Below are 27,443 nucleotides of genomic sequence, written 5' to 3'. Positions count from 1 at the left end.
TACCCAGAGCTGATGCTTTCTTTTCTATCATCCTTTATTTCTTTAAGGAACACACACATGATGGTCCTGCTCAAATACTGCCTCTTGAACTTGCAGGTCTGGGGAATGATGATGTTTTGTGACATGTGACTGTGTGTGTCTGGCTGAGTGGAGGCCCATTACGCAGCATTATGTTGCTATGACAAAGCAGGAGGCTGCAAACCGGTGATCCACTGCATAGCAGATGAGCCCATCCCCCTGCCTCTCGCTTAACAATACAATGTCATTGAGAAAGTGTGGCCCCCAACCCCCATCCCCAACCCCCCACCAGGTCCTGCAGGCTAGAAATCATACAGTAAGGATGTGTAACACGTCCTCAGGTTGTTCCCTCTAATAATCATGACCTACATTTTCAGTAAAGCTCGGCTGCCTGGTTTGAGTCGTCTATTTTGAGTTTATAAAAGACATCAAAGATAACATTCTGCTGTGAAAACAGAAGAGAGAAACATAGAGCATCATCTCCTGCTTCAGGCGTGGACGGTTTTAGTTGATCCTTGCATGAGTGGGGGGGCGGGGGGCGGGGGTATTATTGTTTATCACAACCGCTTCACCATTATACAATCTAATTACATTACTGATTGAATACATTATGACACATAGCTAGAACATTGCATGATGCAGAACATCCCAAGACTGAAACTCAAACGCTAATCTCCATGGAAACCAATCTGAGACATATCGCTGCCGACATCATTCAGCTTCCGCTTTAACACGCTATAAGGCGCATCTAAAAGCCTTTAATTTTCTTACAGACCAATAGTGCGCCTTATAATCCAGTGCACTTTATAATCCAGTGCACCTTATAGTGTGGAAAATACTGTAATCTTTTCTTTTTTTTTTTAATGACAACTGTTTGGAAGTGTCCAGATTCCACCGTGTCAAAGACGTATGGCAGAAAACAATTTACAGATTAATCCAAATTAAAATAAGGACGTAATGACGCACATTTACCCAGTCGATTTGTGTTGCAAATGTACTTTTATTGTTCGAGAGCGAACAGCTTATGACTTCTGGAAATTCACTTTCTTGCTGACAGTCAGAAAATAAGTTTGATTCACTCTCATGTCAATGCAGAAAGTATGTCGTTAGGGCCAGCAGCCAGTTGGCTTCTCTCAGCATGGAGAGCAGCAGTGGGGGAAACATCCAGCCTGGTTCTGTCCAAACGCAACAACATCAATCGTCCAGCACCTCCCTGTACCAATTTATATATTAGAACTTATTTGATTTTAATGTAAAACAAAAACTGGAGTGTTTAGAAGTGTGTGGATTCTGAGCTGCTCTCTACCAAAATGGAAACAGTTGACAGACAACTAGTGTTTAGTAGAGATTAAATAATGAAGATATAAAATGTTCATTACATTGTGATTATATTCTGATTTGTTAGCTTTGGACAGATTGAGGCTTCTCTCCTCCTCCTGTTTCCAACTTTTACAATGAGGTAACTGTTTCCAGCTACAGTATACGCTGTGGTTTCATTTACATGACAAAGGCTTTTGTTAAATGTTTTTCCTTTTCTTACATTTTTTTAAAAAAAAATCAGTCTTTATGCATAAAAGTTGGGGAAAAACACTTTGTAAAACCGCAAAAAAAACCACTTCAGATTAATACAGACTTTTCAAAACTTAAAGATGTAAATGTCACTGTCAGTAAAGTGTCTTAAAGTCAATGACTTCCATTATGCTGGAGGGGGGGAGGGAAAGGGATGCCCAGGTCACCGACCCTTGACCTCTGTCCTCCAGCTTTGAATCTTTGACATCTGTCTGTTTTTTTTTTTTCTTTCCCCGCCTTCCAACCCTCCCCCATTCCTCTCAGAGGAATTTGATTCTGGTGGGGGCAGGAATGTGGCTTCCAGCGGTGACACCGTTTCTAAAAGATGCTGGGTGAACGTGACACACAGAAACACGCTATTTTCAGCCACTCAGCTCACGTAATGTACAATTATATAAAATCCACTTTAATGAAATGATGCATGTAGTTTTCTTTGCCGATGAGAAATAAAATATGTTAATATATATATATATATATATATATATATATATATATATATATATATATATATATATATATATATATATATATATATATATATATAAAATTTTATTTTTATTTTATTTATTTATTTTTTTCCTGTTATTCTACTGATCTCTGTCTGGAAAATAGGTCTATAGAGTATGACATAACAACAACAACAACAACAACAACAACAACAACAACCTGGATCTCTGACCAGCTCCTGATTGCCCCGGGTGGGGGTGGGTAAGAGTGGGGGAGGTGTTATACAGTTCTCTCTCACACACACACACACACACACTGACTTCAGCCCAGCCCCCACATCCTGATTCTCTTTAGTGTAAATACGACCCACTCCTCGCTGATTCCACGCACAGACGTCATACACCCCCCCCCCCCCCGCTGCCCTCGCCTTTACTATCGACACAACAGAAGTCGTGTGACTCTGACGCCCTTCCCCCACCCGGACACGTCACAGTCGCTCCTTGCGCTGTCTAGAAAGGTCACGTGACCCCTCATCAGCTTCCCGGGTTGGGGGAGGGGAGGCGAATTGAACCTGTTCTTTGTTAGGAGGTCAGCCCGAGCTCTACGGCAGGAAGCTCTGCTACCGTAACGGACGGAGGAGACGCGCAGCGGGTGAGGAGGACGGTTCAGACGAATCAGAATGAGAGTCGCAATCCTTTATTAATTACAAGGAAATTGCGTTTAGTTACAGTCACTCCATTGCAGAATATAGCTATAAAGTAAGACCAAGAATAGATTATTTAGAAATTAGAAGAAAGAGTCAAGGAGATTAGAGATAAATTAGAGAATAAATAAAGAGAAATATATGTAACCATATGTACAGATATATAATTTACTGCCGCTTCATTCCTCCTCATCACTACATGTTAAAGTGAGGCATTATACAGACTGATGGAAAAAGACAGGAATGATTTCCTCTGGTGTTCAGTACTGTATTTAGAAAGGGTCATCCTGCTACTGAATGGACTCCTTTGTCCCATCAGTGTTCTGTACAGTGGGTGGACCTCATTGTCCAGGATGGGCCTCAGTTTGGACAATGTCCTCTTCTCCAACACTACAGTAAGAGAGTCTAATTTTACTCCAGCAACGTCACCAGCCCTGGATCAGTCTGTCCAGTTTATTAGCGTCCCCCACCCTCAGACCACTGCCAACACACCACAGCATAGAGTAAAGCACTGGCCACCACAGACTGAGAGAACATCCTCAGCATGGTGTTAGAGATGATGAAGGACCTCAGCCTCCTCAGGAAAAACAGACGGTTTTGGTCCTTTCTGTAGATGTTCCTCCCCCAGTAAAGTTTATAACCAATGCGGGCCCCCAGGTACTTGTAGTCCTCAACAATATCCGCATTGACCCCCTGAATGTAGACTGGGCATGCCTCTCCCCTCGTCCTCCTGAGGTTAGGAGGGGTTCCATGGTGTAATGGTTAGCACTCTGGACTCTGAATCCAGCAATCCGAGTTCAAATCTCGGTGGAACCTTATAATTTTGAATTTCCCAGTTTGGGATCATTTAAGTATATCTATCTATCTGAGTCCACCACCAGTTCCTTAGTATTATCCACGTTGAGTTGGGGTTGGTTTTCCTCCCTCCAGGTGACAAAGTTATCGACAACAGCCCTGTACTCTGTACCATACAAAGAGCTTGGAAAAATAAGCTGCGTGGCACCATAAACTCTCAAAAAAGTCCAGATTATATCATTCTGCAGCAAAAAGATATATATCAATGAAATAAATGACGATAAAACATTTGCTAATTACAGTGCTGAGAGCTTTCCAAGGTAAAAATATATAGGAAAAAACAAAGACACAATACATGGCAATGCTTTTCCTTGATACCCAGTCTTAATTTTCAGTGCTTTCTTTAAAAACAACTTGGCTAAAATAGGTCTCCTAAATAATACTCATTGTGTGAGTTCTGACAAAGCAGGAATCAGGAAGCTATAATTCATTTGGAAAATGTTTCAGGGGAACTTCAAAGTTAAACAACCTCTTGTTTCCATGGATTTTTTTCTCTAAATATCACGGCTAGCAGCTACTATACTATATACTGTATATACAGTAGCATGTACGTATATGCATATTGGTTTTATAGGCACTTGTGACCTCAGAAGACATTAGAAGTCACAGGAATAATGTGATAAGATCTGTGGTTTAATATATAGTCTCAAATGAAAAATGTCGTTCTAATAATCTATGGAGTTCTCTTGGCCCTGCACAGGATAATTACTTACAGAAAAATGAATGATGTTTTTGAATATGAATTATTAATTATTGCTATGAGGCATTTAATTGAATCCTCATACAGAGGTTTATATGTTATCTTTAGAACGGTTATGCATAAACGTAATCCAGTGATGCAGCTTTAGGCTTCAATCCTATGGTTCACACAACACAAGTGATTGTTGCCCTGAAGTACAAATTATAGAGCTTTACTTCTTGAGGGTGTATGAGCATTGAATGAGACGAGCGTATACATCGATAGTCATGGGAGTTCTTAAATTATTTTATGAGTATCTAATGATGCATTTTTACATTTAAAATTGTTGCAGTTTGACTTTTATCTTTACAAAGGACATAAACCATGACATTTCAAAGTAAAACTCACACCACACATACCTTTCTATGCAGTAGATGATGTCGACAAACGTTTGCTCCACCTGATATAAATATAAAAGGTATAAAATATAAGATCTATTGCAAAACCAAAATTCTAAGGTAACAAAAACAGATTCTTAGTACCTCTATATAAACCTTTAATTTCTCCCATAATGCCATTATTATAATATATTTCTCTTTCTAAACCATACAACACACTTTATTACCAGGATATTCTTACATGTAATGTATTATAGTTAGAATATACAACAACCGACGCAAGAGCAGCAGTGTTTTAGCGTGGAATATGTGTTGCGCGCCTACTGCGGTGTGTACGGTAACCCGAGGAATGTGTCACACCAGTGTAGAGCCGTAATGATGTCAACTTGTTATTTACTTTCCAAATCTGAATGACTGAGCAAGGCGAAAGGAGAATTAATCAACCGCTGGTTGACCAGGCAGGCGAAAAAGAGTGGCGCGTGGGGGAGGGGCGGCAGCTCGGGGGCCAGAGGGAGACACACACACGCACACACACACACACACACACACACCTTTACAGTCAATGGTTTACACTAAAAATAAGTCACGAAAGTAAGACACAGTTTTGTGGTGTTTTAAAAAACCAGATTTGCGCATTTTAACGACGGGGATCTGGCCTCCCATTTGCGCCACACTGTACCCCCCCCCACCCCCACGTTTAGCGCCAACAGCCACAACACAGACACCAACTTCAGATGCGCCCCCCTGCAGGAGGAGACACCGGGCGGCCATGTGGACGTGGATTCTAATCTATATTCCTAACTAACACTACGCGTAACTTTTGCAGCTAATTCGCCCGACGGTGTTTTCATTCTTCAGGTTTAAGGTCAGCTAGCCTTCACCCCCCCCACCACCACCACCACCCTCTCTCTCCCTCTCTCTCTCCCCCTCTCTCTCTCTCTCTCTCTCCCGCGGCGCGTCTGCGTCTCTCTCCCGCTGCCGATCAGCGCCCCGGCTGCTGTTGTCTCTTTCTCTGTGACTGTTCCTCGGTGGAACTCCAGAGGCAAAAAAAAAAACCCCCAAAAAACCTCTGCAGCGATCTCTTCTCGCTTCCCCCCCCCCCCAAAAAAAACCGTCCCAACTTTCTGGTTGTGTGAGATCTCCACATTAGCCGTGAGGGAGTCACACGGAGCGGCGGTCGGAACTTGAAATATGACGAGAAGCGCGATGGGAGGAAAGTGTTTGCTAGCTTGCTGAAGTTGGAGCTTCTTTCTCCGGGTGGAAGAGGAAGGAGGACACCACCAAGTTCACCCTCACGGATTAAGGTAAATTAAGGTCTGATGCTGTGGGATTTAGAAAGACGCTTCTGTAAATTACGCGTGGGTTCCACGCGAAGAGGATAATGACTCTCAGGTATCGCTGATTATGGCGTTTACTACTGGGCTCCTGGCGCACCGCTGGACTCCACGTGTGCGTGGAAATCCCTGCTAGTGGCTTTAATTCCCCTTCCAGTCGGCGTTATGGAGCCGATCAGTCCACTTCTTTGTTCCACGCGTGTTCACACTCGTTTTAGACAGCTAAAAATACACTTAAGTTTGCGTGCTTGTTCCATTTTTGTTGAATTATTTAAGATGTCTGTGTCTCCATAGAAAACTTCCAGCGCGCTGAAGTTGCACCAGAGCAGCTGGGGTCTTTTTTTGTTGTTGTTCGAGCTGATATTTGATTGATTATTGATTTCTGATTGATTTGAGGTGTGTTGACACAGTTTCAGGGACATGCACCTGGATCTGTTCTATGACTGTCAGCTAAGCTTTAGGATCACATATCAATGGGTTTAATGTAAGGAGATTAATTTAGACTTATCAGAATAAAAACACTGGAGTAAATATGACTTATTGAACCCCCCCCCCTTCCATGGTGATCCTTATTATTTTGGATTTTGATCAGTGATCAATCCTCTGATGATCAAAGTGTTGTTTCTCTTCAGACATGAGAATAAAACACTGATTTTAAATGCTTGGCTTTTACCTCAGTGACCCAAATAATTCACATCCCCATTTCCTGGTGGGTCCAGCAGCTGCTGTGTGTTTGCAGTGTTTTCTCACGCTCTGTGTGTAGCCGAGGTTCACCTATTTTTCAGGGGGTTTTGGTCTCACAGGAAGAGCTTCTCATTTCAGTACTATTACCATATAAATGTACAAAATATTGGAAGTGATTGATCAGGAGTAAACAACATCCAAAGCTCAATATTAAAACATCATTTCCATAACTAGGACCATTGAATCTATTAAATCCTTTACCGTGAATATGATGCTGACAGTGTTATATGTTTTGGCGTGAGTGCTGCGTCTAAATCTTCTGATGCTGGAGAACGTTCTGGTTTATTCACATAGCAGACATTCATCATCAGCGGGCTGCTGAACCCAAATGGAAACATTTAACAAAGAGGCTCAACTGGATTCTGTTTTTAATGTTAATCATTGGTGGTTGTTGGGAGACACACAACCACTGATGACCACAGATGTCATGACAGCATCACCATGGAGATGGAACAACTGTGACAGTGCATCCGATAGATTGAGTGTAATTGGGCTGTGAATGGGGGGTGGTGGTGGCGGCCTATCAAACACCAAGTTGCCCCTCTCCTCTGAACACTTCCCTCAGTAGTACATTTTGTAAATTTGCCAGCGAATGGTCCATGTATGGAGGACTGTGACGTTGTAACCAATCAAATCAATGAAAGCAAGCGTGGTAGCCAATGGGGCTTCAGCAGGCAGCAGGTAAAAGCCGGACTCACCTTTTAACAGACGCACCACTATCAGTGTATTTACAAGACGAATGTTAAAGCAGAGCTCATCTCTGCCTCTGTGCCACATATTGATTTTCTATTTCTGGAGCGATGTGCTTCCACCCCTCGCTCGCCCGCCCTCGCCGGTGTCGCTCTCTCTGATGGGTGAGAAATATATGTAAGAAATGCTAAATGGGCGTAGCAAAAATAAGTTAATGTGGCAACAAAGTGGGAACTACTCTGATTTTTTTTTTTTTTTGAGAATGAAGGGGCAATGAAATGAATTCATGTGAAGGCCTGTATTGTTTACTTTGGATTTATTAAGACATACTATTGTGTATTGGTTGCATATTGGTTAACAATCAATATGCAAATTGTGTGACCATGAACTCCCACCCTATAAAAAAACACAACATGGTCTCTGATGAGATGTAACCAGAGAGACAGAGTTAAAAAATGTGTTTGTGTGTTTAAGGGCATGTATGTTGGAGTTAACAAAGAAGCATCGCCGGCCTTGAGTTTAAGGAATGGCTCGTCTCTGTTTCACACTGTAGCGTTTAATAAAACTCCTGAGACGGTATTATTTTTCCACACATATTGTGTCTTTTCTATTGGAACTGATTCCTGTTTTTTTTTTTTCCTCAAGTGTCGTTTGGAATTTAACATCAAAACGTGACTTTTCCATCATGTTTGCGTTTTGTAAAATCAGTCGAATGGATGAGCAATCATAAAAAGTCTTGTTTACTTTCCCAATTTATTTACCTTGTTTGTTGTTTCAAGAGCAGCCAAATCTAATTGCAGCGGTTACAAAACAGGTTGGGTCCCTTCTATTTAAAGACCTTGATAATGTGTTTCTGACCGCTTGACTCTTTCCATTTATTGAACCCTAAATATGTCTGCGTCTTATTGTGGAGCATGATCTCATTTTCGGAGAGACCATCTGTTTTGTCAGAGCTCCTGACATTCGCTTGTTTTATTTAACATTTTGCTCGTTTGCTTTTTCAGTAGGTAGACGCAGTTACCTTTTGTACCGAGTCCTCCGAGCACATTAATGAATAATGTTAGCCTTCAGGTTATTGTCTGTCTGCCTATTGTCTGACTTATTGTGTTTGGTCTCAGCGCTGCACACACGCAGCTGAATCTACTGGATTGTCCACACTGTGAGAGGAATCATGATACATTTAACCGATTGTAGTCGATTCTCATTTTGTTTCCAAATGGATTCTTCTTTTTTTTTTTTTCATTTTTCATTCAAATGTAATTTCTAAGGACTCGATGGACTGAGTCACTTCTGAAACACTGTGAGAGTGGAGGCGCATCGACTGTGTGTTTGAAATAGAAATTTATCCTCTGCTCATAAGTAGGGCATCGCACCCCCTCAGAAAGCGCATATCAACCTGTGGGGCTGTGAAGCTCTGTGTCTGGCTGTCCAAATATTTCTGTTGCAGTACTTATTTATGATCGACCATAGGGAATGAGAGCCATTCTCTCTGTCCAGAGACGACAGTGTGTTTAGATCCAGCTGGTGCTGACGGTTGGGTATCAGACCAGCTACTTTTAGGGTATCGACTTGGAGCACCAGTGGCATCAGCGATCCTTGTGACAATTTTTTATTTTGCTGATGATCCATTGATTTCAGTCCAGTTATGCAGGTTGAGGATAATATCTCAAAATGGTTTTAAACAATGTAGAATAACAACAGTAGCTTTATTCTTTTAAAGTGTTACCCGAACAGTCTGTATGATCCACAGACTTTAAAAAAAGAAGGGTAAATAATAGATAAGGATCCCTCTGGAGCGGTTAATTAATCACACCCACTGCCAGCTCGACTGGAGAGACATTTCTAGCATTCTGCTGTTTGTCCTATATTTTACTGTGATGTCAGATCAACACTACAGAACAGAGGGAATTTTATGCTTCTAATTATAGTCCTGAATCGATGCATTTCCAGAAGAAACTGATGCTTTTATAGCGAATATGAAAGGAGGAAGGAAAGCGATGCTGGCCCTGAATCATCACAGTTGAAGTGTAATCAGTCAATCCACTCTGGCTGAAAACACCAGTGAACGCCAACCTGCCTTTATCGAGCTAGAGGTGAATCGAGGCTGCAGAGATGCTGAGCTGCACTGGAGCAGAAGACCCCCCCCCCTCCCTCCCTCCACCCCACCCCACACAGCCTTTATCACACATGCCCAGCGTCTTTAACCATGTAAAGAACTGCAACTGAGATGAAGGCGATGAAGATCTGAATGCTGGTGAAGAATTTCAGATGGGATCAAAGGCTGTTGGCTGGAGCGAGCCCAAAAGATTCACCCCTGTCACGTTTATCGTGACCCAACGTGTTAATTCCGCCAGGATGTGGATTAAGATACCGATACCCCGTGTAAAGTTTCATCTTCAGATCTTTTTGTGCAGATGTCCTGATATTCGCTGTGACTCACTGCAGAGGACTCTCCCACAGGCTATCAGACATGACACACAACTTTCATTTTATACAGTATACTGTGTATAAATATATATATTATATATATATATATGCGGCGTAGATGAACTCTTTCTCTCATCATACGACACATAAATAAGTCTGTGTGTATCTGATGGTGTCAGCTGTGCTCGCTGTGAGGATGTAATGTCGGTTTTGTGGTGGTGCTGTAAGGATTGTGGTCAGCGGTGCTGTTTGATGGAGACAAGTCTTCCTGCTTTGTTTGTTTGACCCTGCTGTCAGATGGAGGGAAAGCTCAAGGAGAGCGGGGGTATTTAGGGTGGCATGAGCAGCTGTTGACAGAAAGGCAAGATCTTCTGGTCACCATGGCAACACTTGCATTGCTCACACTGGTGTGTCTCTCTGTTTACATGTGATTTGTGCAATCTTCATTTTGCTGAACAAATGCAGTGCCAGACTGGCTTCCGTGTCGACACGACGTCGGTGCAGAAATAGAAATGAATTGCACCGAATAAAATGATCGGGTATTTATCGATCGATTTCTATGGAGTATGTCAGTCCTAGGTGTTTTTATGTGCTTCTTTTTCAGTCCTCTTCCTTTGTCATGGTTGTGTACCCTTCTCTACGTCGAAGCAGTCCCCCAACACCGCCCGTTTCTCTGCCACCCACCTGCACACAGTTACACATTCGCTCGCCTCCAGCCAGAGGTTTTCTTGTGTGCTGACATTCACACGTGAAACCATGGTATTTAGAGAGATCATATTAAAGCAAAAAAAACCCAAAAACATCAAAGTGTGGTGGGGATATTGAGGTTACTCTGCAATCCACACCCCAACTACTGCTTGCAGTGTACAGCTGTCTGCGTTAGCCTCTCCCAGCACAAGTCACTAAATCTCCAGTGATGTAATGAAGGCCACAGGTTCAGAATGAAATATCAGATTCTGCTGCAGTGATTTTGATCCTCCTGTCCATCACAAACCTGACTAGAGATGTGGTTTTCTGTGAATGATGACAAGCTCACTCTTCCCTTTTTGACAATGTGTTCTAATACTTCTTGTCTCATGTCATCATTTTGATCAGCAATGTTCTGTTCCCGTTCTGGAGTTTTATGACTGCTGGAATACTTTATGTACTCTGGCTAACAGAAATAAACACACGACTGTGATTAAATGCAGTGAGCTATGGACTCTGCAGTAGTGTAATAAGAAACATTTAGGACTAAAATAGCTGACCAGTCTGATCATCGACTGGAGCTTCGTGCGCCGTGAGGTCCTCAGTCTGCTCTTGATTCAACATTGTCTTTGTGTATTCCAACCAAATTCATTCATATCCCAGAGTTTCATAACGGATCCCAAACACACTGATCTGAAAAGTGTGTATTCTGTGAAATGGTCTTTGTGTAAACAGCCCTGAATGCTCTGATTATTCTATGTAGAAAACCGTCTCAGACTCAAGATGCCTTTTTAATTCCTACAAAGCATGCTAACAGTAGGCAATCAGCATTAGTAGCAAAGAGGGAGTCATTGCCTCCACCAAGGACTGTTAGCAGGAAAATAGGCTTTAATTTACAATCCTGAAGTTAATTCTGGTTACTGGAGCCTCACTTCTTTAGCAGACACTTCATCTGTAAAGCCATTGACTGGTAACTGTCCTGTCCCAACACTCATCTGAGCAGTTTACCTTGCTGGGATGAATTTTTGCAGCCTATTTCCTGAAATGCTCCATCTAACAAGTCATTTTGGTTAATTCCTCCCTGCAGCACATAAAATGTACACAGACCTGCTCACTGCTGTAGTTTTTACATAACAGCTCTGCATTTTGACGTGAAGGAATGTTGATATGATTTGTTACTCTAAACTATGCAAAAACACCTTTGATACCTGTCACTTAATTTTTGCATGTATGTTTGTGCTTGTAGCACTTAAGCTTTGTGATCTGCAGAGCTAGTAATGTTTTGAACTGTCTTGTTGTTTGGTCGTAAGATACCCATCCCTGGTGCAGTTGATTAAAATGGACTATTACATACTACCCTGAGCACTACTCTACTGCTAATGGAATAATTATTTAACAAAATAAGATGAAAATTCTGAGCAAGAAATGGAATTTTATTCCTATCTGACAATAATATATTTCACAATTTACAGAACAGGTTTATTTCCATACCCATTAGTTGACTGCAGTTAGCTTGAGGTCAACAGTTTGAATAAGTAAGCAGGTAAAATGGGCTGAGCGGAGCTGATTAACATGCAGCATGTATATTCACGTATGTATATGATAATAAAATGAGGCTCAGCTTCTGAACTGACGGCTATTTATTCCTAAACGTTAACGAGTCTCCATTAAGAGAGACTCATCAACATGTGATAATGTTTCTCCATGAATGGTTTACAGGATGCAGGACTTTATAATGATGGGGAGACGATGAATGACTCATAATAAACCACTGAACAACTAAGCGTACTGTCCCAGCATCTGTACATTCATTCTGATGGGTGGTGTGTGTCAGGTCTGAGGGAGCAGTTCATTTCATTTCCTCTGACGAGTTAGAAAGAAAAGCCTCCAGTTTTCCCAGTTGTACCATGTTAACGTGGGGCGTCACCAGTGTGATAGTGAACAACGATGCTGTTATCATCATTGAATTTCTGAAAAAACAGCTGCGTCTAAAAATGGTATGAAATCAGAATTGGACCTTTATACAGTATTTTCCACACTATAAGGCGCGCTGGGTTATAAGGCGCACTGTCGGTTTATGAGAAAATTAAAGACTTTTAGGTGCGCTTTATAGTGCGGAAAATACTGTAATTTTGAGGAGTGGAACCTTCTAATATCACATCTATTTAACATTTTATTTGTTTGTCTCCGTAATGGAAATACAAACCCAAGCCTCCAGGAATCGCTCCCAAATTACACATTTTGTATTTGATATCTTTGAAAAATAATACGAAGTTTGGTGTGGTTTAAATTAAATGTGCTCCATAGAAGCTCTATTTTGTTCTGAATGACTAATCAGCAAATGAGTGGGAGTTCAACGGATGAATCAATCATGGAGAGAGAACGGGACCGCCTCAAATCAACTAGGATTAAGATTCCCTCAATACAACAGTATATGGAATGGCAGTTTGAAGGTGGTGTGATCTTACTGGAATAAAGAATTCACACAGAGAAGTCAGCTGGATCTGCAGCTCCCCTTTTCTTTATATAGCTCTATAACCACTGAGCTGAAATGTTCCAGCAGAGGAGATAACGCTGCCCTTGTCATTTAGGCTCCTCTTGGCTTCACTGAAGATGAATAAAAAAAGAGACATCGCCTCTGAATAGTTCAGCTTGTTTACAGGACAGATCTTCAGGGAACGATGCAAAAAAAAACAGGAGTCCATTCATCTCAGTGGGATTAAAGATGTAGGGTTGAGATCGTGGCGATGTGACTGACTGTTGTATTACTCGACCCTTATCCAACAAGGCGGAGTTGCAAATCTGTCGAAGTGTGCAAAACAGGTTGAAGTCATTGTGCAACAAACAAGCACGGCTGTAGAATCACTGATGCACGAACCTGCTTACCTGCTTCTTGTTAGCTGTTAGTCCTACTGGTTTCAGGAGTGTGTGTGTGTGTGTGTGTGTGTGTGTGTGTGTGTGTGTGTGTGTGTGTGTGTGTGTGTGTGTGTGTGTGTGTGATCATCTCAGATGGTAATTTCACACACCGCTCCAGTGTTGGGTTGAAGAAGGAGCAGTTTCATTGTGGTGAAATATGTTTGACCTGTCTCTGAGGGGTGGTGGGCAGCCCTGAGGCTCCCAGGGAGCGAGGTGGGCCTCAGTGTCTTGCTCAAGGACACACCGGCCATGTAGACTGGGAGGGGGGGTTTGAACCACCAACCTCCTGATGACTGGACGACGCTCTGGCCACATCCGATTGGAGCGAGCAGATTGTGTGTCGTGTGGCGTGGAGTCGTCCACTCCCTGTAAACACCACAAGCGTATTCACCCATAGGAAGCGTGGGAGAAGTGTTTCCCCTCGAGACCCCCGCCCCACACACACACACACACACACACATATATACACACACACCAGCCGCTGACCTACATCGACCGTCGCTAAGTGACTCAGTGGGAGAAGCTAAGAACAACGCACAAATGGTTGTTGTGATTACCTGTGTGGTGATCATTATGTATCGCCCTGCTGCTCCCCATTCCACCCACCCCCACCACCAGATCCCCTCCCCCACACTCTTTCTCTTCCCCTCCCCCCCTCCCCTCCAGACTGCAGCCCAACCAGAAGCTTCAAAGGCGGGTTTTACTCAGCAGAGCAGTTCAAGAGAAAATGGCTGCTGTTTCCAGGTCTTGTTTGCACATCTGTCAGGAGCTGACTGTTCAGGAGAAAATGGGCTCCCAGCCTGCACCAGGGCTCCACCGCCGCTCTGTTCCAAACCTGCATGTGTGTGAGATCGCTCCATTAGTCCTACAGTCAAACCCTACATCCTGGAAGGGTTTTATTTGGGGATTCACTGACGGATAAACGCTTCGACAGCCGTGATAAAATATGCAGATGACACGTGTTTGTTTCATTAATGATGATGTTAAGGCAGATATCTTTGAGCTTGCACATGAAATACGTACACGTTTAGAATGGATTAGCGTTGTTGTAGTGGTAGTCAAAAATGAAAGCAGGTACCAGAATGAAATTTATTGGCAAAGGTTGTGCACACAAACAAAAGAATGTGACTCCGGCTTAACAAGTACAAGGTGCTGGCGAAGTTTAAGGTATCAGAAAATGGAATAAAGATAAAAATGACAAAGATAAGAAGCGCAGTAAATAATGCGCGTCAGGCAAACAGTGGTGCAGTGAGGTAGACGATGTTGGAGAGTGTAGGAATCATATGTGGGAGTTAGGGCTCAGTTTTGTGTTGATGCTGTGTCTGTTGATCAGGTCTTCAGAATGACAGACGAGGACGGACGCTGTCCTGTGTTGTGGTTCTAGCTGACAGATGTAGAGATGTTTGATTCCTGACCCAGCACCTGTAGCGGTCCTGGATGGAGGGGAGGTCACCACCATTAAGAATCGATGGTCCATTGCAGTCTGGTCCTGCTCCAATTTGTGGCCGATCCAAACCAGACAGTCATCCATTGTCAGAGGACAGACGGCTGTGTCGAAGATGACCGGTCGGTTTATAGCAAGGATTTTTTTTTTTTTTACCCAGTAACACATATCCATCCTGAGATGTTTCTATCTTTGGAGTATAGCGGTTTAAACTGTAATCCGACACACTTTTTCCTGTGTTTTCACTCTAAATAACATTAAAAAATGACTGATTTTATTGCACCGTTATCACAGTGGAATTATTTAGTCCGTCTTCCGGCCACAGAAGTGACAGCGCTTACAGCTCAATCCATGTCGCGGCACGAGTTAGCTGGAAGATTTGAGCCCACGCTTGAAAATACGGTCAGTGATGTAACGGTGTGAGCTGCTGCAGCGCTCACCGATGTGTTTGATCAGTGTGTCAGACGCTCTGGAGATAGAAAACTGAAAACGTTAAGATTGTGTGATAGTTTACGTTGCGATGGAACTGATGATTCAACAACATCAGGGTGGCCATAATGAGCCTTTATTGAAGTATTAATGTTTTCCATTTGTCCTGTTGTCTCTTTTCAAATGTTAACACAGTGGATTTGTGTATTAATTGTGCTCTAAAAGGTAAATTCTGATTTTGTTTCGAAGATCACATGGTGTTTGGGTGTAATTTAAGCTCGTAACCAACTGATGTCGGTCCACTGAGACAAATTGAATAAACCACTGGACGCTCCAGCGTTCCATTTAAACAGCATGTTGGAATTCACCCAACAAAACAAGGAAGACTTTTAACAATGAAACAAACAAACAGGGTTGTTGTTCTTATCGTTTGCTCAGAGGGGAAGGAGTCCTCCATCTTTATTAAGTCTGCTTTAATCTGCTGTATGACACAATGGAAGAACTGGACAAGACTGAAGGACCATCACAGGAGAGACGTGTTGGTGCAGGACAATCATTCATCATGTGGCTGAAGGAGGATGAAGAGGATGTGATGAAGAGGAGGAGCAGCGCAGATTAATTCACACTCGCTGCCAGTTTCAGACAACAAACCCAGCTGCTAAACAAGAAACATGGCCTAAGGTTTTTCCATCATTGGAATTTTGGAAGCAGATGAATCATGAATTGACATTTATTTTTACGTGGGGGGGGGGGGGGGGTTGGTAGGGGTGGGGTCTCTGACACAGAGTGAGATGAATATGTTGTTTTGGAGATGATGAGATCGAAACTCTTTGGTTAATGAACAAACGATCTGATCTCATTTAGTGATCCTCCATCAGCATGGATGGTGTGAGCCCACACTGTAGCATTGAACACACACACACACACACACACACACACACACACACACACACACACACACACACACACACACACACACACACACACACACCTCAGGTGACACACAGTGTGCTTGCTTTGTTTCAGTAAAGGGAACTGTTTTTGGACTTAAAAATAGACATTTTGCCATGTTGCGGCAGGGGATGGAACTTTACGCAGTGGATCCTATCCCATCATGAGACCCCGAAACCTCCGTCGTAACAATAACATCAAGTTTAAATCTTCTCATCTCATTACTGGTGGCTTTTCTACGAAGTTTAGCGTGCCAAATAGTGGGCAGTCACAAACTGTGTGGATGATGAGACCATTTTGTCCACGGTGTCCCTGCTGCAAGTCTGGAATCACAACAGATGGTTGTTTGTGCTGCTGCCTGTAGCTGGGGAGGAGTGAACACTGTAAAGGAGCTCCTGGGCAATAGTCTACTTTCATAAAGGCACTGTATAGGATGTAATGTTTATTCAGATTATAACAGAGAGAAAAAAAATAATTCAGTTCATCCCTTTGAAGTTCCTTGTAATAAAATATGAATGATACAATGAGACTCCCTGACACGCTGTGAAAACCTCACTCTGCAACCGTCTTGTTTTTGAGTCTCGGTCTCTGATAGATGGGAGGTTTTCAATTTGCTCTCATCACTACACTTTGAATATTAATGTAACCCCTGGGTTCCAGCAAATGCTCACATTTCAAACAAAAGGTGACAGTCATTAAAATTAAATTCTAAAATAAAATTCTCTTTATTGTGGGGTTTGGTTGTGTTTCTGAAGTGTTTTCATACACAACTGATGGCTGTTTCTTCTTATGCACAGTGGAACTCGGGGTCCCAAATAATATATATAGTTTTACACAAAAATAGACACTGGGCTAGCTAAAGCTACTTCAGTGTTGCCCGTTTTCATTTTCTGTCATTGAAACTAAATTTGCTGAAGGATCAGGTGGGGGGACGTGTCTATTTACTGCTTCAAAGCCACTGGTCAGTATTCAGCCACTGGTCATACAGTCTTGGGTAGTACCCTTACGGAGGGCATTTCTTCAGTCTGTTTATTCTCATTCTTTATTTGCTCTTCAATTCTTTTCCTACCATTCTTTCTTTCTTTGCTCACATTCAGTTTTAGTTTTCATCTACTGTGGGCCCCGTACCGTGGGGGCCTCCGTGTCCTTGGACACAGAGACTCTCTTTGCCCTTTTTGTTTTTCCAGAGACGCCACCTGATTGAAGACTCTTCCGTACGTTTCCTCTGTTTACCCTGAACAAATGACAAAGTTTCTCTAGTGTGTGGCTTTAGGTACCACACATCAAACGTGTGTGATGTCAAACAGCATCGCCATGCTTGTGATGTGCTCTAGTTTTAGGTCATGTTCGTTACACGCCAGTCCATCAGCAGCTTCTGTTGATCTGTCGACAAAATATTCAGTTTTTACTTGACTTAGCTTTTTTACTGCTGTTAGCTGCTTTTCGATTCTTCTGGTTGTGTGATTATGGGGTGCTTTAGCAACCTTTATAACTGATTTAGTATCACTTCAGCGGACGAGGAGTTAGCTCAGCTCTTTGTCTGTTTTCCGTCGTCGTCATTGTTTGGCGAGAGGAGGCTTGGATACCCAGGGAGTTGCGTAATGGATTGTGGCATCGTGGGCCCATCTGATAGAGGGATTATTGCGTCTGCTGCCCCATACCGACGGGACCTGAGCCCCCCCAGGGGCTGCGTGTTAATGATGTTTCCAGTGGTTTGGTATGTAGATGGAGCCGCCTCTAGAGCGGGGGCCCCACCTCGCTTTGATGGGGGACAATATTCCCAGCTGTTTATGAGCCAAAGCAAACATGGTGGCGGCGGTCAAACCAGGCCACACGGGCTGAGGAAGAGGAGGAGATTGGTGTTAGATTCCTGACAGGACCGCAGCGAGCGTTGGCGTGGGATGTGATCGCCAGAAAAGAAGTCAAGATTTGTTTTCTGTCAGCAGTTCTGTTTCTGGTTTTGCTTCTTTTTTTTGCTGAGATTGTTACCTTTGTCCAGATATTTCATCACTCCCTATTTAGCTCGTCTTGTGCACCCTCACAAGAATGCTTGTGCACACTTGTGCACACATGACAGCCCTGCCAACGCTTTCACACATTCTGTCAGAGAGAAAAGATGCTCAGCTAACGCCGTCCAACGAAAAGATATGTTGGTGTCCTTGGGTGGTTTTTTGCGTTAGGGTTATAAAAGAGTAACGGTCTAGCCTCTCTGTCTCTCTCTCTCTCTGTCTGTCTTTCTGTTTCTGTCTGTCTCTAGCTGCTCTCACTCAGATACTAAATGGAAATTTTGCAGCAATTATTTTCAACAACAATTGGAACCCAATGGTGCCAACACAGCTTTGAATACTGTTGAAACATGTATTGTTTTCGATCGGATCTCAGTCAGGAGGGTTTTATTCCACACATCTGTTCCCTCCACATGCTTCTATTCAGGTCAGATTGTTTGTTTAGACGAGTATTCCTCAGGTCACCTTAAAGAACGCCTGTCAGATACAAAGGAAACCTTGTTCTGTGCCTGCACCAGTGGCAGAGGTTGTTAAAATTCCAGCTCTCTAAAGACAGCCCCCATCTGAAAGAACAAACCAAGGTGAAAGAGTGAATAATTCATGTTGAGTAACATGTTGAAGCCCTCTGGCTGGATGCCCACTGGTAATTGGGACAACACCATTCTCTGTCTATTTTGCTGTATCTCTTGTTGCTATGCTACCAGAGGGGAACTTGAGTGGGCCTGGACAGTGTTCAGAATGAAAGCCGGACGGCCATGCAGTCTTCGTACCTGACGCCCAGCCTTTTATTTTGTGTTCTCAGCCAAATATCATTCCCATTATGTGCCAGTGGGAGACCGAGAAACGGTTCTTGTTATATAGTTTGTAATGACTCATTGTCAGCTTCCAGTTGGCTTCTTTTTTGCGGTGCTTACAGTATTCAATCTACTTGTACATGCTGTACGTTTCTGTGGGCGTCTGAGCGTTGTTGTTCCGTTTTTACCCTGCCCGTTGTGCAGAAGCTGTGTCTCCATTACGTAGTCCGGTGTGTTCTTGGAGCGATTGTAAGCCTGAGGCTGAAAAAAATGAGGGAATTAAAATCAGAACTTACTATTTCTACTGATTTGAAGTGAATTGAAACATTACAAGCGAGGCATTTGTTGAAATCAGAAAGTAGGGTCACAAGAACAAGATGGCGATGCAACATCCTTCCTGTTTGTCAGGCCTCTGTCCGTCTTCATTGTGTAGCTGCTCAGTAAAAGGAAGCACTGAGAGTTTTTGGAGCCAAATGGATATAGACACCCCCATTAGAGCTGAAGACAGGCTGGGATCACTCACGTTAAATGTTGATCATGGGTTCACGGGTGAAGACCCGCTGCTGATGCTTTCTGAGATGTGTGTGAGGCTGCGTCAGTCAGCGTTTGCCTGTTTTTGTGCATTTTAACACGTTTTCAAATGTGCTGCACACTCTGAAGTGTGTTTCATGTTGGGCGTTGCAGTGAAATTCTGCAATACGTTGATATATCGTCGTGTGTTTTGCAATAAATTCCTGTAAATCTTCCTGTTTTGAGGTTACTGCGTGTTAGATTGAAGATATTTTGACTTTGCTTCAGACTTCACCAGTTAAAAATGAGCACTTTTTTTGTGTGGACTTTTTGGTTTGGTGAAAAATATTTAAAAAATAATCCATATCAGATAAAGTATTGCTGAATAACATCTGACCTTGTTGCCTTTCAGTAGCATCTTTGCTTTCAGCACAGGGTCACACAGAACCCTCTATGCCAACGATAGAAACACGATTCAAACCGTTCAAATACTCGTCCACCTTATTTGTCCTTAAACTCTTTTAACTTTGTTCAGAAAGGCTCTGTAATCATGGGCAGTTTGAGTTACACTTTCTGCCAGTGTTTTCCGTGTTTGCGCCTTGACTTGATTCTTGTGATCACAGCTGGCAGCGACCTGACTACATTTGTCAGGTGACTCCAACTAAGTCAATGCTTTTTACCCCAGGATCAGTTGATGTGTCTAAATGAGACATCAAGTTTTATGTTCTACTTGAAGATTCCACTTCTGTCTTTGTAATATCTCCTCTGTATTTGACGAATGTCCCTAAACTCTGCACCTGTGTGTAAATGCTGATTTAAAATCTAAACGGCTATTTTCTGTTTGTGTTTCAGGAGTGAGCCCAGCCTTCCAGCATTCCTCCTCGCCGTCATCGGGCTAAGATGAGTATTACCAGTGACGAAGTGAACTTCTTGGTCTACAGATATCTCCAAGAATCAGGTTTGACTCACTGATATTACGTGAAAGAGGAAAAGCTACCAATTTATTTAGGGCAGATTGACGAATTAATGTTTTTTCAGCCTTGCAATTTTCCCGCACTATAAGGCGCACTGGATTATAAGGCACATTGTCGGTTTTTGAGTAAATTGAAGGCTTTAGGTGCTCCCTATAGTGCGGAAAATACTGTATACACATCTCATTTATGCATAACATAGCTATGCATAAATAAACACATTTGTAATGACTACAGTATTGCTATTAATATCCTTGTTGTTGTTTTTTGACATTGCATGTTCTCTTGGTTGAAAACACTTCACATTAGACAGAAAACAGGCGTCAGCTTTTTGCATGGATAGGATTTCGATAAGCGATTAAGATCCTCGTGTCTGTTTTATTTTATTTTTTTTAAATTTCCCGCCCTCTAAAACCATCTTTGCAGCATCAGACCTAGCAGCAACCTTGAGAGCTGTTCTCCTCACTCATATCACACTTGTTATGCCATTCTGTCTTTTGCGTGCTGTTAGTTTAGTTTGGAACAGACACAACTTTTCTGTTCATGCCCGTTTTGAATCGGTGTGCGCTACACTTTTTTTTTTTTTTTTGTAAATGAATATGAATGTTTTGTTGTCAGGTTTCTCCCACTCTGCGTTCACCTTTGGCATAGAGAGCCACATCAGCCAGTCCAACATCAATGGAACACTAGTGCCCCCTGCTGCCCTCATCTCCATCCTGCAGAAAGGCCTCCAGTATGTGGAGGCAGAGATCAGCATCAATGAGGTGAGAGGGGATGACCTGCTGCTTCCGACCCCTCGCTATTTAAAAATCACATCGCCTCACGCTGTCATTAACCCATATCGTCCCGACAGGATGGCACCGTCTTTGACGGCCGGCCGATCGAGTCGCTGTCGCTCATCGACGCCGTCATGCCGGATGTGGTGCAGACGAGGCAGCAGGCCTTCCGCGACAAGTTAGCCCAGCAGCAGGTGGCCTGCGGCACGACGGCTGCTGCATCCGGAAATCAGTCCAACGCACCAAAGAACGGGGAGGCCACCCTGAACGGGGAGGAGAACGGCACGCACAACATGAGTAAGAAAAGTCTCCTCAGTACTAAAACCAGTTGATGCTACAACCTGATCCCATTTGTGTTCAAAGGGTGAAGATAGGGAACAAATAAAGTTCTCTTTCCTTAAATATTTAGCATAGCTGGGTGAGATAGACATGTCAGGGCGTGGTCATGTGTGAATGTTAGAATGAAGGAGCCCTCAGGTGAATCACTAACATGCACCGGCTCCACTGATGTGTAAAGCATTGTTCCTATGACATCTTTATGTGGAAAAGGAATTCAGAACCATGGCAGGAGCTCATCCTGTTGGCTAGCTGCTGTCATAAAGAAGCTGCCTGTTTGATGTCAGCTTTTTTAAAAAAAAATTTTTTATTTTAATCCACATGAGGCTGCGATGTCTCACCTTAACAACAGCTGTGTGGGTTTTCACACAATGCGATATCTTTAGCCACAGTTTGGTTTCCTCTCTCCGTGAAACCTGAGAGGTGTGGATCAGGTGTCGCTCAAGCAGGGAGGTGAAGAGGAGGTGGGGGGGGGGCTGGAGAGGGGTGGATGTTTGTGTCAACACATTGCCTAAAAAATTTAATTTGAAGGTGTGGATGTCAACAGGAATGGTAATTTTTTTTTTTTTTTTTTATTTTAGTGTGAAAAAAAAAAAAATCTTCCCTGTCTGAAGATGCAGAGAAGATTTCTCATATCCTTGAGCCTCATTATATTGTGATAATTGTGTCTCGGTGTTTCCAGACTGGGTTAAAAATAAATAGCTCTGGCATACAGCAACACTAAGGCAATCATTAGTATCTTCAATACTTTCCTGGTAATTAAAAGTTCAGTAAGAATTAACTTTCAATGGGATAAGTTTATGTGCAAATGGTGCGTACAGTGTGTTTCTACTGAAATATAGGAGTGTATAGGGTATGAATGTATTCAGTGGTGCATATAGAAGTATGTGTGTGTTAATCAGTACATGTGTGTGCACCCCCCCCCATCTCAGATAACCACAGCGAGCCCATGGATATGGATGGAGATGTGGAGATCCCAGCCAGTAAAGCCACGGTGCTGCGGGGCCACGAGTCCGAAGTGTTCATCTGTGCCTGGAACCCCGTCAGCGACCTGCTGGCCTCGGGGTGAGCCTCTGCCGACGCCGGAGGAGTCACACATTCGTGTTTTCCTAACATCTGTTAATAACAGCGTTTAATACAGCCACGTTTTAACCCCCCCCCTCCCCCATTCATTCGTATTTATGTCCAGCTCCGGAGACTCCACCGCCAGAATCTGGAACCTGAACGAGAATAATAACTCCAACTCCACCCAGCTGGTGTTACGCCACTGCATTCGAGAAGGTGGCCAAGACGTCCCCAGTAACAAAGACGTCACCTCACTGGACTGGAATGTAGGTTCTGATCATCCAGCTGCAGCTCTGCTCCTCTTCTCTGATCGTGGATGAATGTTAACCAACAGATCCGTTGTTGTTCCCTTCAACAGAGCGACGGGACCCTACTGGCAACGGGCTCGTATGATGGATTCGCCAGGATATGGACAAAGGATGGTACGTCCTCCTTCATTCCTGCGTGGCGGTGTTTTCTCTGCTTATTAAGTTGATGACATTGTTGCTGTGGAAAAATATTTGAAACGTCTCTTATCCATTAGGAAATCTGGCGAGCACCTTGGGGCAGCACAAAGGACCCATATTTGCACTCAAGTGGAACAAAAAGGGGAACTCTATTCTCAGTGCCGGTGTAGATAAGGTATGCAATCTATATTTTTGCGCTTTAGGGGTTGTTTAAAAGGCTCTTTAACGCGGTGTGTTTATTTTATGATGCACGCTCCGTTTTCAAACGACCGCTTTAATTTTTCAGACGACAATCATTTGGGATGCGCACACAGGAGAGGCCAAGCAGCAGTTCCCTTTTCACTCAGGTAGAGTTCTACGCATCCTCGACAATCACAGCACATCGTTGATGTTTCCCTCCTCAGCTGCATCGTGTCTTCATTAATCTCCTTCACCCTTAATGAATGCGGAACATATGCATTTAAATTTCCCCACAGCCCCGGCGCTAGATGTCGACTGGCAGAACAACACCACCTTTGCCTCTTGCAGCACAGACATGTGCATCCACGTGTGTCGCCTTGGCAGCGATCGGCCCCTGAAGACGTTCCAGGGCCACACGGTAAACAGATTTTTTTTTTTCTCCCCATGTTGCTCATCTAACCCTGAACGATGCTTTACTCCATCGACGTCCAAACTAACAAGCTTTTTTTTTTTTTTTGCAGAATGAAGTGAACGCCATTAAGTGGGATCCATCGGGCATGCTGCTCGCCTCCTGCTCCGATGACATGACCTTGAAGGTAAGGCTGGGTCCTCAGAGGTTAGAGACGACAAACCTGAGTGGTGAGACGCGCTAAGTCGTGTCTTATCGTTGCAGATCTGGAGTATGAAGCAGGAGTCCTGCGTCCACGACTTGCAGGCTCACAGTAAAGAGATCTACACCATAAAGTGGAGCCCCACAGGCCCCGGCACAAGCAACCCTAACTCTAACATCATGCTCGCCAGGTGGGAAGGCACAAACCATGCACTTTAAATAATTTACATGTGATCTCCGTTTAGTGGAGCGGGAGTATTTTGAACAATTAGTCACACCGCACACCCTGAAGCAGTCAGAACATGTGGCAGAATGAATGAGAGAATCGTCCAAAAAAGTGAGAGGAAACACTGTCAGGGCCTGTGTTGCATTCAAAAGCTCAGGAATTTGTAGTGCTCACTGACAACCCAGCATACCTGATCAAAATTCACATGGAAATAAAAGGGTTAGCATTGCTTGTATGGAGAGTTTCAGGGTTATGGATGATCCCAGCAGTGATTAAAAATGTTTCACCTTGTTGTTGTTGGTAGGGTAGCATGATGAAATGGTTTAAAAGAAGCTCTGTTGCAAAAATAGGACCCCAGATGGTGAAATCTTCTGAAATTATAATTTTGCTGTTGGTGGTTATCTTGGATGATCTTTACAGATACAAAAATATCAGCTTTGGTCTATTTTATTTTTCTAAACAGATCACTCTGTTGTAGAAACAAAGGAATCATCAGTTTCTAAATCTCCGTGAATCCGATCGGTGAACGTTTTCGTCTGTTCCACATCCACAGCGCCTCGTTCGACTCAACGGTGCGTCTTTGGGACGTTGAACGCGGGGTTTGTATCCACACGCTCACCAAGCACCAGGAGCCGGTCTACAGCGTGGCCTTCAGCCCCGACGGCAGGCACCTGGCCAGCGGATCCTTCGATAAGTGTGTCCACATTTGGAACACGACGGTAAGCAGTCTGATTTCAACTGGATTCGCTCATCAGGTTCACGGTGAAATGTCGACGCTAAACGACATCGGTCGTTTCTGTGTTTGTTCTCATTCAGACCGGAGCCCTGGTGTACAGCTACAGGGGCACTGGGGGGATCTTTGAGGTGTGCTGGAACAGCATCGGGGACAAAGTTGGTGCCAGCGCGTCAGATGGCTCGGTAAGCAACGGCCATTTATGATGACAAACAAGACTTAGTTTAAACTGAGAACAAAAGTAGTTTGAGGCCTGAATATATATATATATATATATATATATAAGACTTGGATGTTTGATGTGTATCATTAATGCTACTTCACCCTTTACCCTCCTAGGTTTGTGTTCTCGATCTCCGAAAATAACCGACCGGAGACTCACTGATGAATCCTGGGAATGTGCGGCGAATCGCCTGCTTCTGACATCAGCAAACAAACTGTTGTTGCTCAAGAAGACCTGTAAGCTGGAGCAAAGGAACCCCCCCTCCCTCCCCACCCCTTACAGGGGTAGGAAGAGTTGAGAGCCAACACGACTGACTTCAGTGCACCTTACAGCTCTTCGACGTGTGTTGTTGGTTTTTTCTTTAATGATACACATATTGGAAACTCCGGAATCCCGCTAAGAAGACTGGAGCGGATCCCACTCCCTGGGTGCATCCATGTTTCTAAAGGTTTCTAATAAGGAAGTTCCGCGATTTCCTCCGGGCCACCCCCCTCCCCCCCCCCCCTGCTGTTATCGTGTTGAAGACTTGGAAACACAATAATAGGTTTTATAAAGAGAAAAGTGTTGATGAGACACATATGTTGAGCTGTGAAGAGCTAACAAATGATGACAGCGGGGTTGTGCTGTTAGAATTCTTCTGAAAAAGTGTTACTTCAAGTCAGGGATGTGATGAAAGTGCCGATACTGAAGCACTGGTATTGTCTGGCGACAGGGTGCTGAATTTCTTCTACGTGGAGAAGAGTTGTTTGAAGAGCACTTCTTGCTTTTTTTTTTTTTTTTTTTGATTGTTTTTTTTTGGTCTATTTTCCACAGAAGGACTGTTTTGAATGTGCCGCGACAAGATTAGTTCTTAGGTCACGTCGAATAGCGAACGAGAAGCGGGCGAACGAACTGTCGTCACCTCCTACGACCTCCTCTCTTCACTCAAAACGTCATCTTGTAGACAAGATGGGGGAAAAGTGTTGTTTACCAAGAGAGTTTTCTCCCTTTGGATGTAAATTTAAAGAATGTAAAGATATGTAAATTAGATTAATACACAGGCGTATATACTGTGTATATATGTTTATATACAATACATTTTATTGCCATCCTGAAAGGGCTCAGCAATGGACAGAGCTGTCTGACGACACACAAGGAGACCTCTTTAAATGAAGCGTCTCATCAGCTTTTTGTGCTGTTTCTTCAAGTTATTTTGTTTTACAGTGAACAGATGGAATTCCCGGGGTCAGCTCCAGACGTAGGAGGGAACAGTCATCGGTCCTGTGCCTCGCTTCTGCTACAGCCGCGTGACGTACGCGGAACAGGACGTGGAATCAGTGCTGAGATATCTGGCTGAGAAACAAGAAAACAGCTACAGGACAATTCACTTCACATTTTGTCTTTGGTAGTTTCCTCTGAACAAGTTTCTAAAATTAAAAAAAAAAAAAAAAAATTTAGTACACGTTTTGACCAGAGGGCAAAGGTCAAGCACAAGTCCTGTCATCGTTTTAAAAAGAAGAGCGGTGAACAGGCCTGTGAAGTCCCATCAGACGCCACCAGCTGATCAGATTCTTCAACCGCCTTCCTCTGCTCATGACAAAGACGCTATCTTCAGATGGTTTTTTGGGGGGTGGGGGGGTGTGGTCCCGTTCCCTTTCAGTCAAATTCTGATAGAGCAATGTGAAGTGCACTTTTTGTTATGAGGGGGGGGGTTAAGCAAATTTTGCCGAAAGTGAAGGCCCAAGGTTTTTTTTTTTGTTCACCCCCCCCCCACAATGTCTCAGATGGATGTTAACGGTCCAGTGTGTAGGATTAAAGTGGATCTTTTGACAGAACTTACTTTCGTTATCTTCTCTTGCGTAAATCATCGTGAAAAAAAAATTGATTTTGAAACCGTTGATTGATTGAAGACACAAAAACGCTGCATTTGTCATTGAATTAGTGGCCCCTGTAAGTCCTCCTAAACTCTAGGAGGGAGGGGTGTTCAGTTGGTTGCAGCACAAGGCCACTAAATCCCAAACACTGGACCTTGTGATGGGTGGTTTGTTATTTTCTGATTTCTTCTTTTGAGAGCCATTATTGTCTGTGTCAGACTGAGAATTGGTGGCCTTTCTTGGCGTGCTGAGGAGCCCAGTATGGAGCAAATGCTGTGACGGCTACTGTCTCTCATGCACCCTGGCCCAGGGTGTGGTCAACCTGCTTCTGAGGCAGAACACGGAAGTCATTCTGTGGCTCAGTAATAATAAATCACTCTATTTTGATATCAGAAGGAGCGTGTCTTACTTTGTGTGTTGTTG

At 43.4% G+C, this 27,443-nt stretch overlaps 1 protein-coding gene, 1 long non-coding RNA gene and 1 other non-coding gene across 4 annotated transcripts; 2 read left to right on the top strand and 1 right to left on the bottom strand.

The window, feature by feature from the left end:
• Positions 1-3,481: 3,481 nt before the first annotated feature.
• trnaq-cug (transfer RNA glutamine (anticodon CUG)) lies at positions 3,482-3,553 on the top strand. Its single transcript has one exon. It is a non-coding gene; the product is annotated as a tRNA-Gln (tRNA).
• A 1,870-nt stretch (positions 3,554-5,423) lies between these two features.
• On the top strand, positions 5,424-27,415 carry tbl1x (transducin beta like 1 X-linked). Of its 2 annotated transcripts, none has more exons than XM_068328874.1 (15): positions 5,424-5,534; positions 20,454-20,559; positions 21,191-21,336; positions 21,426-21,645; positions 22,617-22,749; positions 22,874-23,015; positions 23,108-23,171; positions 23,273-23,370; positions 23,482-23,542; positions 23,672-23,793; positions 23,897-23,971; positions 24,049-24,176; positions 24,765-24,930; positions 25,028-25,129; positions 25,284-27,415. In XM_068328874.1, exons 2-15 carry the CDS (start codon positions 20,502-20,504, stop codon positions 25,308-25,310), a joined length of 1,542 nt encoding a protein of 513 aa, XP_068184975.1. In that variant the 5' UTR covers positions 5,424-5,534; positions 20,454-20,501; the 3' UTR covers positions 25,311-27,415. The 2 variants fall into 2 exon arrangements, with proteins under 2 accessions (XP_068184975.1, XP_068184974.1); XM_068328873.1 differs by lacking the exon at positions 5,424-5,534 and adding an exon at positions 5,718-5,973.
• LOC137605309 (uncharacterized) lies at positions 11,972-14,062 on the bottom strand. The gene is made up of 3 exons (XR_011037729.1): positions 14,025-14,062; positions 13,438-13,833; positions 11,972-13,353 (listed from the first exon to the last, which is right to left on the bottom strand). It is a non-coding gene; the product is annotated as an uncharacterized lncRNA (long non-coding RNA).
• Positions 27,416-27,443: the final 28 nt, after the last annotated feature.

Source organism: Antennarius striatus, chromosome 12, assembly GCF_040054535.1.
Source record: "Antennarius striatus isolate MH-2024 chromosome 12, ASM4005453v1, whole genome shotgun sequence".
NCBI lineage: Eukaryota > Metazoa > Chordata > Actinopteri > Lophiiformes > Antennariidae > Antennarius > Antennarius striatus.
Note: the sequence above shows the minus strand (reverse complement) of the source record. Positions and strands in the feature narration are given on the sequence as shown.